Source organism: Herpailurus yagouaroundi, unplaced genomic scaffold (assembly GCF_014898765.1).
Source record: "Herpailurus yagouaroundi ecotype Mexico unplaced genomic scaffold, PumYag 569, whole genome shotgun sequence".
NCBI classification, from domain to species: Eukaryota; Metazoa; Chordata; class Mammalia; order Carnivora; family Felidae; genus Herpailurus; species Herpailurus yagouaroundi.
This window is the reverse complement of record NW_024412786.1, coordinates 6244257-6260548: the sequence shown is the minus strand read 5'-3', so window position 1 is coordinate 6260548 and position 16292 is coordinate 6244257. Positions and strand designations below refer to the sequence as shown.

General features: G+C 61.8%; 1 protein-coding gene across 14 annotated transcripts in view; it reads left to right on the top strand.

Moving 5' to 3' along the window:
* Window positions 1-16240, top strand: part of SHANK2 (SH3 and multiple ankyrin repeat domains 2) — a 469884-nt gene extending 453644 nt beyond the window's left edge. For 12 of the 14 annotated variants that reach the window (XM_040465727.1, XM_040465726.1, XM_040465725.1 and 9 more), the window contains 2 exons: window positions 539-2951; window positions 12240-16240. In XM_040465727.1, coding sequence (XP_040321661.1) covers window positions 539-2951; window positions 12240-12810 — 2984 coding nt within the window. In that variant the 3' untranslated portion in view covers window positions 12811-16240. Of the gene's footprint in view, window positions 1-538; window positions 2952-9526; window positions 9609-12239 lie in introns of all 14 variants that reach the window. The other 2 variants (XM_040465731.1, XM_040465730.1) reach the window with 2 other exon arrangements.
* Window positions 16241-16292: the final 52 nt, after the last annotated feature.

Here is a 16292-nt window from a genome sequence, read left to right as displayed (position 1 = left end):
AGGCAACAAAACGGGTCCCTGTCACGGGGGTGAGGCCGGCTCTATCGTCCCTCGGCCGCAGCACCAGCCACGGCACGTCATCTCCCACAGGCAGCGTGACGGTGTCGGCCCCCAGACCCCACGCCCCGGGCCCGGGCCAGGCCCGAAAGGACAGATGCGTCCCGATCCAGCCCAGTCCCGACGCTCGCCCGCACACACGTGCGCGCACACACATGCGGCTGGCTGCCCCGGGTGCCCCGCCGCGGCCCCACGCGTCGCTCACACCTCTGCTCCGGGCACCACAAGCGGAACATCTCAACAGCACGCACTCCGTGCCTCCCAGTGCCTTTCCCTTTTTCCTTCCTTTCCCTTTCCCTTTCTTTTCCTTGCGGGGGGCTCGGACGGGCCCCGTAAGCTCCTGGCGTTGTGGCCTGTGCTGTGCTCTGTGAACAAGTGCTCCACTGTGAGTGTGCAAGACGTAGGGCAGCGCACCGGCCTAGGGGCTTGGTGGGGGGCTGCCGTCACGGTCTAAAGCTGAGTCTGCCTTCTCCTTTTGCAGGAATAACGGAGGAAGAGCGTCAGTTTCTGGCCCCTCCGATGCTGAAGTTCACCAGAAGCCTGTCCATGCCCGACACCTCGGAGGACATCCCTCCCCCGCCGCAGTCCGTGCCCCCGTCCCCGCCGCCCCCTTCCCCCACCGCCTACAACTGCCCCAAGTCCCCGACCCCGAGAGTCTACGGGACCATCAAGCCGGCGTTCAATCAGAACGCCGCCGCCAAGGTGCCCCCCGCGGCCCGCTCGGACACAGTGGCCACGGTGATGAGGGACAAGGGCTTGTACTACAGGAGAGAGCTGGACCGCTACTCCCTGGACTCCGAGGACCTCTACAGCCGCAGCGCCGCCGCCCAGGCCAACCTCCGCAGCAAGCGGGGCCAGATGCCCGAAAACCCGTACTCGGAGGTCGGCAGGGTGGCGAGCAAGGCCGTGTACGTGCCCGCCAAGCCCGCCCGGCGGAAGGGCATGCTGGTGAAGCAGTCCAACGTGGAGGACAGCCCCGAGAAGACGTGCTCCATTCCGATCCCCACCATCATCGTGAAGGAGCCCTCCACCAGCAGCAGCGGGAAGAGCAGCCAGGGCAGCAGCACCGAGATCGAGCCCCAGGCCTCCGAGCAGCCGGGCCAGCTGCGGCCCGACGACAGCCTGACCGCCAGCAGCCCCTTCGCCGCCGCCATCGCCGGGGCCGTCCGCGACCGGGAGAAGCGGCTGGAGGCCAGGAGGAACTCCCCGGCCTTCCTGTCCACGGACCTGGGGGACGAGGACGTGGGTCTGGGGCCGCCCGCCCCCCGCGTGCGCTCCTCCAACTTCCCCGAGGAGGCCGACTTCGGCGAGGAGGGTGGCGCCGAGCCGCTGTCGCTGCCCGCGCCGGGGGCGGCGCCCAGGGAGCCCGAGAACCATTTCGCGGGCGGAGGCGAGGCCGCAGCTCAGGGGGAGGCCGGCAGGCCGCTCAATTCCACATCCAAAGCCAAGGGCCCCGACGGCGGCCCCGCGGTGCCCCCCAAGGGCGGCAGCGCGGCCGGCCCCGAGAACTACGTCCACCCGCTCACGGGGCGGCTGTTGGACCCCAGCTCCCCGCTGGCCCTGGCGCTCTCTGCAAGGGACCGAGCCATGAAGGAGTCGCAGCAAGGCTCCAAGGGGGAGGCCCCCAAGGCCGACCTCCACAAACCCCTCTACATCGATACCAAAATGCGGCCCAGCGTGGAAGCAGGCTTCCCTCCCGTCACCAGGCAGAACACACGGGGGCCCCTGAGGCGGCAGGAGACGGAGAACAAGTACGAGACCGAGCTGGGCAAGGACCGGAAGAGCGAGGACAAGAAGAACATGCTCATCAACATCGTGGACACGTCCCAGCAGAGGTCGGCCGGCCTGCTGATGGTCCACACCGTGGACGCCACCAAGACCGACCGCCTGCTGGAGGAAGAGGAAGAGAAGGCCGACGCGGAGGCCAAGCCAGACAGCCCGCTGTCCGAGGTGCCAGAAGGCGCTCCCGAAACCGAAGGTGCTTTACAGATCTCCGCCAGCCCCGAGCCCGCCGCCGCCGCCGCGCCCGGCAGGACCATCGTGGCGGCGGGCTCCGTGGAAGAGGCGGTGATCTTGCCATTCCGCATCCCTCCTCCCCCTCTGGCATCCGTGGATTTGGACGAGGATTTTATTTTTACAGAGCCATTGCCTCCCCCCCTGGAATTTGCAAATAGTTTTGATATCCCCGATGACCGCATCGCTTCCGTCCCCGCCCTCACGGACTTGGTCAAGCAGAAGAAACACGACGCCTCCCAGCCCCCTCCGTCGAACCCCAGCCAGCCGGCCAACTGTGCGGACGGTAAGAAGCCGGCCGGCCTCTCCAACTGCCTGCCCGCCTCGTTCCTGCCACCCCCCGAGAACTTTGACGCCGTGACGGACTCTGGGATCGAGGAGGTGGACAGCCGGAGCAGCAGCGACCACCACCTCGAGACGACCAGCACCGTGTCCACGGTGTCCAGCATGTCCACGCTGTCGTCCGAGGGCGGGGACAACGTGGACACCTGCACGGTCTATGCGGACGGGCAGGCGTTTACGGTGGACAAGCCCCCGGTGCCTCCGAAGCCAAAAGTCAAGCCCATCATTCCCAAAAGCAACGCGCTTTACCAGGACGCGCTGGTGGAAGAAGACGTGGACAGCTTCGTCATCCCTCCCCCGGCGCCCCCGCCCCCGCCGGGCAGCGCCCAGCCTGGGGCCGCGAAGGTGACGCCGCCGAGGACCTCCAAGCTGTGGGGTGACGTCTCGGAGGTCAGAAGCCCGATTCGCTCGGGCCCGAAGGCAAACGTGATCAGCGAATTGAACTCAATCCTACAGCAAATGAACCGAGAGAAATCGGCCAAGCCGGGGGAAGCACTGGATTCGCCCACGGGCACCAAGCCCGCCAGCCTCGCTCCCAGGTAAGTCCCACAGTCGGCTTAGAGACTGCCCCCTGCCGGCCTTCCCATCTCGCCCAGTCAGTGCTGGCCAGGAAGTGCCCTTGGGGAGCAGCCGGAGCGGACACGCGCGGGCCACACCTGTTACCCAACGCTTGCGTCCCTTTCCCCTCCTCTCCTGGACGCCGGCACAGCCGAGTGTGGACCGCATCCACGCTGGCAGGACGTGGCTCTCCCGCGTAAAGACCTGTGATAGAAGGCAGCCAGCCACGGCAGACCATCCCTGCCCTGGCTTCCAAAGAGGAGCGCTGCTCCCTGTGGTTCCGTGTTCTCCAGATCCTTGCCGGGACCCCCACCCCTCCCCCCGCCCCGTAAGGCCATTCTGGAGCCTCGCAGAAGCCAAAACGGGTGAGCTCCACCAAGCTGGTGGCAGGGGAGTAACAGTGCCCATGGAGGGTGAGCGGGTCGGGGCGCGCACACGTGCGCGTGTGTGGTGAAGCGTGCGCGGATCCTTCTCGCCTCCTCCCGTCGCCGACCGGCCGGAGGGCTGGGGAGGTGCCAGGCTGTGGCTTCGCTAGTCAACTCGGAGGGAAATGGCAGCCCCCTGCCGGCCCTTCCCATCCCGGCTGGCAGGCGTCACGGAAGGAGGCGGCCGGTTGCCCACGGGGTAGCCAGTCACAGTCTGACGCAGAGTTCGAGGTGCTGCCGTCGCGGCTGGGGGTAGAATGTGAGGGGCCGCTTGTGAGGCTCTGCCCAGGCACGCCACACCCTAGAGCGGGCCGCTGGCTCTCTGCGTGGAGCCTCTGCCCAGACCCTGGGGGTGCCGGGCGCTCCCCCCGCTGTCCCGGGAGCCCGTTGTTTGCTGGCCTCCGCTGACGTCGGCGCCTAGGTGTTGACGCTTTGACTAACCCGTCTTCTCCGTACTCCCGTTGGACAGGCGCTTGACTCACACGTCTTGGGCCGTTAACCAGCAACACCACACCGTGGTTGGGCCTGCACGTGCGGGGCCAAGAGCCACAGTTTCCCCAGCTGTCTTTCCGTATGGACGTAAATCAACTTCTCACGTGGCTCGCGTTACACCCGGGAGAAACACCGATTGGCCGGCCGTGGTAGAAAGAAGCAGCACGGTAACACGCTGTCTTTGCATAGAGAATCCACCACCAACTGTGAGGTTCAAACAGTACCGCCAGTTGAAGACAGAGTCCGCGGAAGACCCCATTTCTGGCAGACGGCTACATACAACTTCAAATGTTATAAACTCGAAAGTCCTAAAAGACTTAAAAGCGGTCGGTTTTGCCCCTTCTCCTTAGGTGACAGTACAGCTCTTCATCGCTACCTGACGTGAGAGCACAAGTATTCGGATGCTTTGTCCTCGTGTTTCACACCGTACCGGGTGCTGGCATGTGAGCGAAGCATCTTGAGGACACTGGGGAGCAGGGGGGCAGGTAGGGACTGTACCCATTCTCCAGGAAGAGTGACCGAGACGCCGAGTGGCAGGTCCCCGTGCGCGGCGGGAGGCCGAGTGGGGACTCGGGCTGAGGTCTCCGCCTGGCGCTTCGCCTCCTTAGCCACGTCTGAGCACGGGAGAGTCCCGAGGGAGGAGTCCAGGGCTCAGGCTGCCGAGGCTCCCCTCCCCGGTCCAGGGGCCTCCTCCGTGCCTTCCCCAACCGGGTGAGCCCCCCGGGGGTCGGGGACAGCGGGCGTCGAGCTGCGCCTCCCCAGGGCTTCCCCGCCTGCGCTCCCCTAGCGGGGAGGGGCCTCGGGGCACACGTCACCCGGCGGAACCCGCCGGATTTCTGGAGAGCTGCTGCAGGACCGCCTCCAAGCGGTGCTCAGGAGCCAAGGACAGCCGCCCCCGGTCCGTTCTGCTATTTATAACCCAATTCACTCACAACGCGAACATCAGCCGGCACCTACTGAGGCCTCACCAAATGCCGGGCCCCGTGCTCTGCGGGGCCTGAGCTTCTGCCCGGTGAGCACAGGAGCAAACCGGAGGCCGAGAGGGGGAGCGCCTGGCCAGGGTATTCCACCGGAAGGCAGAGAGCCCGACCTCCGACCCAGGGGGCGTCTCAGGGTCCGACTCCTGCGCCCTTGGAGGAGCCAGAGAACAGCCTGGGAGGAAGGCGCGGCCGGCCAACCTGCCGGCGGGGCTGAGTTCGCCGAGGGTGGCTCGCCCGAGCCCAGCCGCACACCCAAGGCAGCTCTCTGCTGGTCACCAGACGGCCTCCGGCACCGATGAGCACCCGCAGCTGGCATCCTATCCTCTGCTCTCGGCCGAGGCTGGCACTGACGTCGGTGGCAGCCGATGGCCCCGAGGCCCAAGGACGGAGAGGAAAGTCATTGCCTTTGGGCACTAAACTGGGCATTCTGCCGGCTACCGAGGCTTTGCTGATCCCACGGCCTCACCAGGCAAAGCCCTAAGTGGATGTGGGCTGCTGACAAGGGTGAGGCTGGTGACAGCTGCTGGGCAGGGGACGGGAGGGGAGGCCAGGCTGCCCCCTCGCTTGCGGGTCTGTCCCCGGGGCAGGCCTCTCCCCTGCTGGGTCTTGCCTTGGTTGTCAGACTTGGGTATTTGCCCGTCTGGGGAGCAGACACAGCCTGCAAACTCACCCACCGGGACGCTCCCTGCCACGTCTAAATGCATCTCGAGGCTCCCGCCGGCACGGCCCTGGCGGCGTGAGGCCCGGGCCCGCGATGAAGGGCGTCCTCCTGAGGACAGGGAAAGGTTTTTCTAGGCAGACAAGAGGGGCGGCCGTGTGCGCGAATCACATCCCCACAGAAACGGTGTGGTCTCCCGAGAGAGGGCCGAGTTTTGGAGCTCACCCCTTTGGGGTCACCTGCCCCCTCGGGTCCTTCTTAACAAGTGCAGTGAGACCCTCACTTCTCACCAGAGCCCAGGGTGGGACAGGGGCGACGAGAGCGACAGGCCCTCGCTCACGGGGGACACGTGTGTCCGTTCCCTGAGATCGGAGACGACGCGGGTCTGGGGGTGTCTGATTACGAATACCTGGTAAGAAGGTGAGCAGGCAGCCTTCCCGCGTACTATCGTGGGAGGCGCGTCCTCGGACCACCTGGAAACACCCCGCCAGGCAGGCAGTTCAGGGGAAAGGGCGCCTTCGACCCCCCAGGCTGACTTTTCCAGGAAGCAGCCTCCACTCTGAAGAGAGTGTCAACCTAGATCAAAAGGCGGGGAGCGGGTGAGGACGCGGCAGAGCCCCGGCCGCTCCCGGGAAGCTCAGAGTCAGGGTGCCGGCCCGGCCACCCTCCCTCCACCGCGCTGGAGGGTCCCCACGAGCGGTGTTCTCCCCGCTGGGGAGTGCCTGACGTTTTGCCGGAGGTGGCGTGGAGAGGGCAGGCTCCCCCAGGGCAGAGCTGGGAAGCGACGGGACACCATCCTTGGGCCCGGAAGCGTCACTGGCCGGGAGTCCCCGGGCTGCAGTGTGGTAGGAACCAGTGCCAGGCCGGAGGGCCGAGCGGAGCAGGAGGGGTCCACACCCGCAGGGGCCCAGGCCCTGGGACACTGGGCAGCAGACACAAGGTTAGTGATCGTCTCTCCTGAGCCTTGGGACCCACCCCCGAACCAGACGACGTTCCAGGTCTCTCCTCTGGGGAGCTGCGCTCGCGAGGGGGAAAACGGACAGTAAGTGATGAGACAAACCCAGAGCACAGCAAGTGCCACAAAGGAATGAAAGTATATTCACGAGTCGAGTCGGAGTGCGCATGGGCAGGAAGGAGGTGACCGTCCTTGAGGAAGGGACCTTTGAAGGACCTGAAATACGAAAAGGAGCCAGCTGTGTGGAAAACCGGGAGCGGAACGTCCCAGGCACGGGGGATGCGAGCACAAAGCCCAGAGGCCAGAAAGCGCTCTCCACACCGAAGAAACTGAGGCCCCCGGAGAGGGCTGGCAGGCCGTGGGGGGTGGCGGAACTGCGTTCCGAGCCACGGCGGCCATCCCGGGCTTGCTCCAGGCTTAGCCTGACCTCATCTCCGTGTCATGAAGATTACCGGCAGCCAGGCGGCTCTCGTGGTGGCACAGGTACCCTTCAGCAAGCTGCTTCAGGGTCCACGTGCCAAGGCCAGCGGTGCTGCGCTCTGCAGACGACGGGGTAGATTCGAAGGCCGAGGGCCTCAGGAACGCGGAACAGCTCCGTTGGCCTGACTTACACGCTGTGGCGCCCCAGACATCGTCTCCAAAGCGAGATACGCACGCTGCTCTTTGCCCAGCACCCCCATGGCCCCAGAAAGTCAGTCTCACTGTGACCCTGTGTGTGCCGGGAGGAACAAGGACGGCACAAGCTGGTGGGGATCCCCGTCTGGCTCCTGTCCGGAGGGCCTGGCATCAGCTGGGTCCCCAGGCCCCTCCGGATCACCTACCTTTCTCGGCGGGCCCAGCGGTAACGTGGGCCCGGCCCTCCCCGCCGCCCAGACACAGATGGGCTTGTGGGGGAGGAAAGTCATCCCCTGGAGGCCCCGGGGGTGGGGGTACAGGCTGCCTGGAGGTGTGAGCAGGGCCCAGTCCTCGGGAAAGCGGCCCTCAAGCTCCTGGCTGCCCTTCCGAGGCCCCCACGTGGCCGCCCCCGTGTCAGCCCTCGCCTGGCCCCTGCCTCCGGCTCTACGGCAACTCTGCAATATTGGTCCTGAGAGCCTCCTGGTTTTAAAATAAATCAATTTGGGTTGTTAAAAAATGATCTGTGCCCAGCTGGTCCCAGAGCACAGACTTCAAACCTGGCTCAGTAACAGAAGCTGCTTAATGGCATTTTCATAACCTCAGTGCCGTCAGGCCGGCTTTATCATCTCGTGGCCCCCGACTGAAGTGTTAAGGGGTCCCAAAAAAAATAAATAAAAAACATTGAAGTGTTAAGGGGATGTCGGTGCAGATAATTAGGCGAGTGCTACTTACAGGGGCTCGCGAAATTTGCTTTCGGTGTGTTTTCTCGTAGACCGTGTTCCAAGAGGGTTCTCCCGGCCCGGCTGCGGGCTGCCCCTTGCTCACGCGACCTCCCGTTGCAAGTCTGGTCCTTAGGGTCTCTCTTTCCAGTCTGGACGTTCGGATCAGTCCGCGGGAATGCGTCAGGGGGTGAATGCTTCTCCCTGAAACCTGGGTTCCTTCTTGACCTGCTTGGACGTGAATGTTCCGGCGGGAGGACCCAAGGCACCCGCTCATGCACCCGGTCCGGCTCTTGTAACCTCGGTCATGTCACTTAACACGCCGATCAGGAAACAAGCTTAACTGTCTCCACCCGCCATCCACACAGCAACGACACTGCACACTGACTGTGGGCCAGAGCCCGGCGGATGCAGACAGACTGGGGCCCTCGGGGTGCTCAGGGCCCGGGGTGGCTGTGAGTTCTGGGCATCAGAGGCAGCAACAGGCCCCAGGCGTGGAGTCGGGGAGAGACACCGATGGCAGCGCTCGGACCTCGGGCAGGCTTGGTCCTGACTTGGTTCTCCTCCCCATCCCCCGTGTGTCTGTAACGCCCCACCTGTCGAAACGCTGTGCAGACAGCTCCAGCGCGGACAGCAAACACGCCGAGCCATCGTCACTGAGCGGCCTCTGGCCCACGTTCAGTGGTGATTGTTCCGGAGCGAGACGGAATTTGTAAACACAGTGAAAAAGCCACTTGACTTTGCCTTCCCCCATCCCAGGCACCCGGTACTGACTGATGGCATAACAGCACGTCTCTGTGTATGTCCCTGGTTAGCTCTCAGTTCTTGCTTTAATTCCGCTTCCATGTGGATTTGATCTAAAAGGCGGCATAGAGAGTGCTGATCCAAGGGAGTGTGTGTGTGTGTGCGCGTGTGTGTGCGCGCGCGTGTGTGTGTCTGTGTTCCAAATGAGGGCAACAGATTCCTGTGTGTTCCACCCGGGAACCCAGCAGTTGCTTAGCAACGTAATGATCTCTGCAACCAGGAGGATCCTGTGAATACTGTTAGCGTGGGGAACCGAGAGTAACAGGGCTACCGAGAAGGAGGGCAGGATGGGCCAGCCCAGGGCCGGCCTTCACTCTGCCTCTCCGACTCTCCCGGTTACTCTTTCCGGGGCGATATCCCGCAGGGGTCGGGGGCCGGCCCCAGACACGTGGCCAGATCTGATGTCCCCCCATCGTTAGCCGCCGGGCTCTCATCTCCTACCGTGTAGATTTGCAGCAAAGCACGGGAACCCAAGGGGCGCCCTCCCGCACAGGGCACGTTGATTCGGCCTTCACGCTGCCGGCGCGGAGCCCAACTTGGGGCTCGAACTCATGAACCAGGAGGTCGTGACCTGAGCCCAAACCGAGAGTCAGAGGCTCGACCGCCTGAGCCACCCAGGCGTCCCCCGTGTTGTCTCTTTCTTGACAGGCTTTCCCTGACGACGGTCTTCTCTGTACTTACGTGCTCCCAAGCCACAGAAGGCAGGGTCGTGAATTTCCCATTGTAACCACGAAAGCAAGGCCCGTGTGCATCCTCCGCTCTGGGCTGCCGTGTGGACCGCCCACTCGGCCTGCCTCCTTGGCCACAAAGGACGAGCATCAGTAGATTCTCGGCCAGTGTCCGTCCCACTGCTTTCGTTTCGTCTGTTGAAAGAAGCTGCTCTGTTTTAATTTTAATTAATTTTGCAGTGTTGTCTCAAGCCATTCCATTCTGTCATTTTCACGTGCTCTCGTGATGGGTGTTAACAGAAGAGGGTCGTGCTGAGCAGAAGTAAGTGCCGCCCGCGAAACTGCCTTGACCTCTGGGGTGTGCTGCTGTCCCTCCCTGCTGCCCACCCGCGTGTGGCGGAACCTCCTCTTTGCCTCTGACGCCAGACGCAGCCGCCCGCGAGCTTTCCTTCGAAAATGAACACTCCCAGCTAAGTGAGGACGGTTGGGATACTTGCAGTGGGCGAGCGGTGCCGACCAGCGGCCTCTGCTCAGAGACGCCCCCACGCCCTGGCCATGGGGCCCCGGCTTGGGGACCGACTCCCACACCGTACCGCTGTGCTGGGGCCGCCCGGAGCCGGGGTCCTGGGTGCCGTCGCCACGCCACGTCACCTTGGGAGAAGGCACCCCGGGACTGTTGCCGCGAGGCAGTGCCCGAGCAAGGGGGCTCTTGTGGGAGGCTCGCCCACTCTCCACGGCACGGCTGTCCTCCCGCAAAGGTCCTTGGCCCGAGTTACCAACTCGGCTCGCCTCTGGATGGAGCAGCCTTGCGTTGACTCGTGATTTCATCTCCACCATCTTGGCTTAATTGCTGTTATCGCAGCAGAACGAACGGGTCTTCCCCCCAACAGATGGGCCCTGCCACTGTGCCCTACCACCGGGGGGCAGGCAGAGAGGCCGCGCTAAAGAGCACCCCACGGCGGTAGCCGCGGCCCAGGCTGGCACCGGAGTGGGCTCTCTCCAACCTGCTCGGGCACCAGAATCTGCAGGCTTCTCCTTAAATCTTTGCTGCGTCCACAGCCGACCCCTCCCTCGGGAACCCGGATCTAGATACGGGAGGTGCCGGTTCCCTCTCCCCGCGTGGGGGGCCGGACGCCAGCAGGGCTCCTCCCCCTTGATGCTGAGTAGCCCAGCCTGGCAGTAGCACATGGGTGGTCTTTACCCTCCGGTATAACCAGCACCCACAGCCCCCGGGGCTTCTCGACCGGGTTAACAGACCCCACCCGGGGCGCCTGACCCCCAGGAAGCTGCCTGTGGATGGGGCGGGGGGGGGGGGTTCCCTCGACAACTGCTGCTCCAGCGTTCCGTGCTTAAAGCCACAACGGCTGCCACCGAGTGGGGAAGTGCCACGAGGCTTAGAGGCCTCGAGGCAGCCGACTGGTGGTTATACCCAACTCTATCAGTGGCAGAGAAAACAAACAGCAGCAAAAGGAAAGCTGAGGCAGAGAGCAGGCAGAGCGGGCCGCGTGCCCAGCTCACCCCTCCCTTCATAGAGGCCCCCCCATCCCTGTCCTTGTCTGTTTTCACCGCCCACCACGTTAGCACCTGTGCCACTCTCCCCGCGCTCCCGAGCAGGCCCCTGCTCTCGCCGGCTGGGAGGGAGGGGACCCCAGCTCACACACGGAGACAAAGGCTCACAACGCGCACCCACTGGTGTTTGGCCGGGATCTTTCCGGAAGGGGGCGGGTGGTCCATCCACACTCCCGTGAATGAGCCCAAAAGGCAAGAAACCCACAGCTGCTCTCGCCGCCTCTCCAGGGGCTTTAGCTGTCCCCGGGCAGCGGCACGGATATGCCTTCAGTTTGGGGGCAGCAGGGAAGAGGGTGAACCGGAGCCCGGGGGCCGGACGGCCTGCTGCGGGCCCCGGCCAGGGCCAGTGAGGGGCTGCACCTAATAAGGCCCCTCTGTACAGGCGAGCACACAGACCAGAGCCTCCTCTGGTAGCACGATGCAGCCTCGTCACCCCCTCAGGGCCAGTGCAGGCGGAACCTCAAAGATGAGGCTGTCCCCGGCCCGGCCCCTGGACTGCACCTGCCACAACAGGAAGGGCAGGGGGGGGGGGGGGACTCCCGCTGCCACTCGGGACAGTGGGGTTCATTTCAGATCGCTGCTTCTTTGCCAAGCATCAGACACACCACCAGCGAGCCTCTCACGCTGGCTTCACGCGGGGCCGAGACCGCCGAGCGAACCACCCCATCCCGCAACAAAATGGCCCTGCCGACGCTGGGCAAAGTCACAGCGCTCGGGCCCAGTACAGGTTGCGTCTTGGCAAATCGCTCCTTGCTTGCTCTCAGGGTCCGTGGACGGTTTCCTCAAACCCCAAGTGCCCCCAAGCTAGGTGTGGGGCTGCCCACTCACTGCAGCAGGGCCAGCCTGCAGGGGCCCTTCCCCGCCCTTGTCCCTTCAGGCCGAAAGGCTGAAGGCCTGACAGGCAGCTGGGAGAGAGAGTCTCCCCCGAAGGGCGCTCTACCTTCTACCTGCCCGAATGGAGGCAAAAGACGTCCTTGCCTCCCGCTGGCGATCTACCTGTGATGTCCCCAGACACATCGCACCCAGGGAGCAGGACCTCGTTCAGGCCCCGACCTCAGGTCTTCGAGGGAGCCCTTAAAAGCGCCTCAGTGGCCATCCTCGTCTGGCCCTTGCTGCTCCCGCGGCACAGGCGCACCGCCCCCCCCCGCCCCCGCGCAGGGCCAGGTGGGTGGGCGGCCTCGGTGTGTGTGCTGTGGTGTCCTCTCAGAACTCTGCCTCCTGCCCCCTTCCTCCCTGCCCCGGTCCTGGCGTGGCGCGTCGTCCGCTCACTTGCCAGTGCACCTGCCCTCAGCATGTCTCCCGCCGCCTTCTCGGCGACCTGCGGCCCGCAGGCCCCGCGCCGCGACCCGGCTTGTGACGCTCTTGTCTCTCGTTGCCGTTTCAGAAGCCCAGAGGTCATGAGCACCGTCTCAGGTACACGGAGCACAACGGTCACCTTCACGGTTCGCCCGGGGACCTCGCAGCCCATCACCCTGCAGAGCCGGCCCACAGACTTTGAGAGCAGGACCTCAGGAACGAGGCGCGCCCCGAGCCCCGTGGTCTCGCCAACGGAGATGAACAAGGAGATTCTGCCCGCCCCCCCGCCCGCCGCCGCTGCCGTCCCCTCCCCCACGCTCTCAGAGGTCTTTAGCCTTCCAAGCCAGCCCCCGGCCGGGGACCTGTTTGGCTTGAACCCAGCGGGACGAAGCAGATCGCCGTCCCCCTCCATACTGCAACAGCCAATCTCAAATAAGCCTTTCACGACTAAGCCTGTGCACCTGTGGACTAAACCAGACGTGGCGGACTGGCTGGAAAGTCTCAACTTGGGTGAGCATAAAGAGACCTTCATGGACAACGAGATTGATGGCAGTCACCTACCAAACCTTCAGAAGGAAGACCTAATCGACCTTGGGGTGACTCGGGTCGGGCACAGAATGAACATAGAAAGGGCTCTGAAACAGCTGCTGGACAGATAAGGGTGGCTGCTCCTTTACCTTCACAGACTCCTTGTTATAAGTAGAGATGGGCTTCTACTGAAATACGCGGGCGGCCAAGCACGGTCTGTGAGCGCCAACCCCATTCCACGGGTTCGTCTCCCGGTACCCAAAGAAACGCCGAGTGTGTCCGGGTGTGGCTGAGCGAAAGCCTGGCGGCTCCCCCACTCTGCACGGGGGCTTCACGGGCTGTTTCTGTGCAGCGGGGGACAAGGGGAGGGAGTCCTGCCACCACGGAAAGAGAGTCACGGCCTGCCTCGCGGCGTGCAGGTGACCTCCCTTTGCCAGGTCCCAGGGACGCCCCCGCCGGTTTAGCGCGGGAGCCCGGCTCTCGCAGGCAGACACCGGTGCGCTCCAGATACCTCCCGAGACCTCCCTCCTCTGCTTTCCGGGCAGCTCCCGCCCCCACCCCCGGCCCGCCTCAGTTCGCGGCCTCCGGGAGGACACTCCATGCTCACTTGCTCCTTTCTTTCCTGCACCTGGCTTGCGGTAAGCCACCCCAGGCCTGTCTCTCCGGTGCCCCTCGCTGGGCCCCAAAGGTAGAGAGTCTGTTTTTTTTCCTTTGGATTCTTTACCCCGCCTCCTCCCGCGATGTGCATCCGTGGTTCTCCGGCCAGGAAGTTCCTGGCCGCGGTGGGGAGTCCGATGGGATCGTGCCCGGCTTTGCTTAGCTTTCCTTCTTTCTTTCTGCAAATCTATTAGCATAATTCCAAAGTGGTCAGACAGATGTCACGTGGAGTTAGTCAAAGCACAAAGTCACGATTCCAAGCAGGAGGGGAGGCCCGGCCCCGGGAGCCAGCCGTGCGCGGCCGCCCGGGTCTCTTCTAGGGGAAGAGCGGGGAAGGGCGTCCCCGGCGCGGTGACAAGGGGATTCTCTGCCTTTCGCACGTTTTTAAAATGGAAAGCGTGTCTTGTTCTGCAAAGATCAGAGCAGGTGAGCGTCCACTTTACCACGTGGAGGGGGAGACACAAGGCTGATGGCCGGCACGTGCTGCTGTGGGGGAGACGGCATCTTCCCGGGTGCCGGGTGGGGCACAGTGACCTCTGTTCTGAGCCCGGCCAAGGGCAAGCACCTCTGCCGAGACCGCCCCTCTGCTCTCTGAGGCCAGGGAACCCCACCAGTCTGGCCGGTACGACAGGCTTTTCGAGAACCTGGCGGCTGAGGCGTCCGTCCACGCAGGACCCAGGGTCCGGAACACGCAGTGGGCTGCAGGCTGAGGGCGGGAGCAGACACATGAAGAAAGGAAAGACAGGGAGGTTTCCCGGGCTGCACCAGGCAGGCCCCTGTCGCGCGAGGTTTTCTCGAGTCGCACCCATTCTCTCCCCTGGAGTCCCCTCCCCTGTGACAATACCTCCAATTTCCAAGGGAGGTCACCACCTGCACGGGGGTCACCGGACATCCAGCCAGGCTTCCGGCACATTCTCCCACACTTGGAAGAAACTCGAACAGCAGGTTTTGGCTTTTATTATGATTTCAGAACTAGCCTAGCCCATCTCTAATTATAAAAACATGGTATTTTTTTTTTCCTTTCTTTTCTTTACGCTCACAATCAAGTGTCTGATTAGGTCTCGAACAGCTCTAGAATGAACACGTAAAATTTAGCAATTTAAAATCTCTTTCTTTACTGCAAGTTTAAATAGTTGTACAGATAGTTTATAAGCACAATATTTTAAGAAAAAAAAAAGTGGCTGGTCTACTAGGCAGCCTTTGTGCCACTTCAGTGCTAGAAAGTTAAAGAAAAAAAAAAACTTTTGTGATTTAATAATACTATTTCTGTGGAATTATAAAAGTATGACCTTTTTAAATCAACCTTATTTGGATGCATCTGAACCAGCAGAGCTGTGTTATATTTTCTATCTTTGCTAGAACTTCGTCATCGAAGGACAATTATTTCTTCAGAAGTGGTTACAATTCACGATGCAGCGGTTTCTCCAAAAACAAACATGCACCCCCCCCCACCCACACACACACACAGACACACACGCACAGTTTTTCCAGCCACGTGCCCCCGAATTGGAAACTGAGTTCCGGCCCTTCCTCCGCTCCAAACCCCTCTGCAGTCAGACTGGACCTGCACGCCCCACCCCTACTTGAAGTCAGTTGAACGTGAAGGCGCTTCTTCTCCCCCCCCCACCCCCCCACCCGTGCCCTTGCCGTCTCTCCGTCGTGGGGTGCGCCAGGACGCCGTGGGTGGCCTGCTGAGGCCGCCTGCTCGTTCACAAAGTGTAAAGGTGGTGGTTTGGCCATTATTCGTCTTCCATTTGGTGAGATTGCCAAATTCAGTCAGTACACCGCCTCACCGTGGCCCTTCTTTCTTCTACCTACTGCTGGCATCACCTCCGTGGCCAGTGCCAGGCGACACGCCGGGGCGAGGTGCGAGTGAGGGAAAGGCGCTGCTGGGTGGCCACCGGTGGCTGTAGAGCCACTGGGCCCTGGCGGCCGGGCGGTGAGGGTGGCTGCCACTCCCTTTCTTAGACTTCAAGCCACGGGCAACTAACCAGAAGCGAGCAGACTGCAAGGGGAAACCGAGAGCTGAGCAGTCATCCGTTTCTGCCTTGTCTTATTAGAGAAAAGTCACAGGAGCCCGCAGAACCTGCGCTGACCGAGAATAACACGTGTTGCCAAGACCAATCCATCTCGAGCCCTAGTCAATGGTTTTGCTCCAGAAAGCAATAGTTCCTCACTTAACTCGCTGCCCAATGCTCTTCCCCTGCCCCCCTCGGACACGTTAGGACCAGGCCCTCTTCCATGGCGGGACAAACGTCAAACTGCTCATATAAGGATCATGTGAATACTATCCCGGGTTTTCAGATCAACTTTTCTTACCTACTGTAATTTAAATAAATTGCATTTACATGCCTCGTCTCTGTAACATTGTGTATACAAAACCAAAATTTCTCCAGATGTAAATTATGTACACCTGCCAAGATACCTTCTCCAGGGTGTCTGTGCACATTTTAAGTTAATTCATAGAATATAAAATGACTCATTGTGACTGTTGATTTGCTGAACTCTACATATCACAAAGTGGGTTATCTGTGGTACCTTAGTTAGTAAAATGGTGATTTTTTTTTTTTTCTGGGTTACCGAACAAGCAAGCATTACCCAGGTGATCTGGCGATGACTTCGTGTGTGGGCCACAAACATGGATTTTTTCCCATTAACCGATTTTTTTTTTGTTGTTTTTTAGAAACTAATATGTTTCACACTACGGTTTGTGTAACTTGTGTTCGCATTCTCTGTGTTGCTGTTACTTTTGTGCTTTTATTCCTTTTAAACTTTATTTTGAAAAAGAAAAAAAAAAACGAAACAAAAAACGAGCTCCTGTAATCTGCACTTCCTCCCGATCCTTCGATCTCTTGTATGGCAACCAAAATGACTGTAAGAGAAATAAATATACGATTGCACTAAGGTTGTGGCTCTGATTACACACAGTGTAGCTGTCTGAGTGGACAAGTTGCCA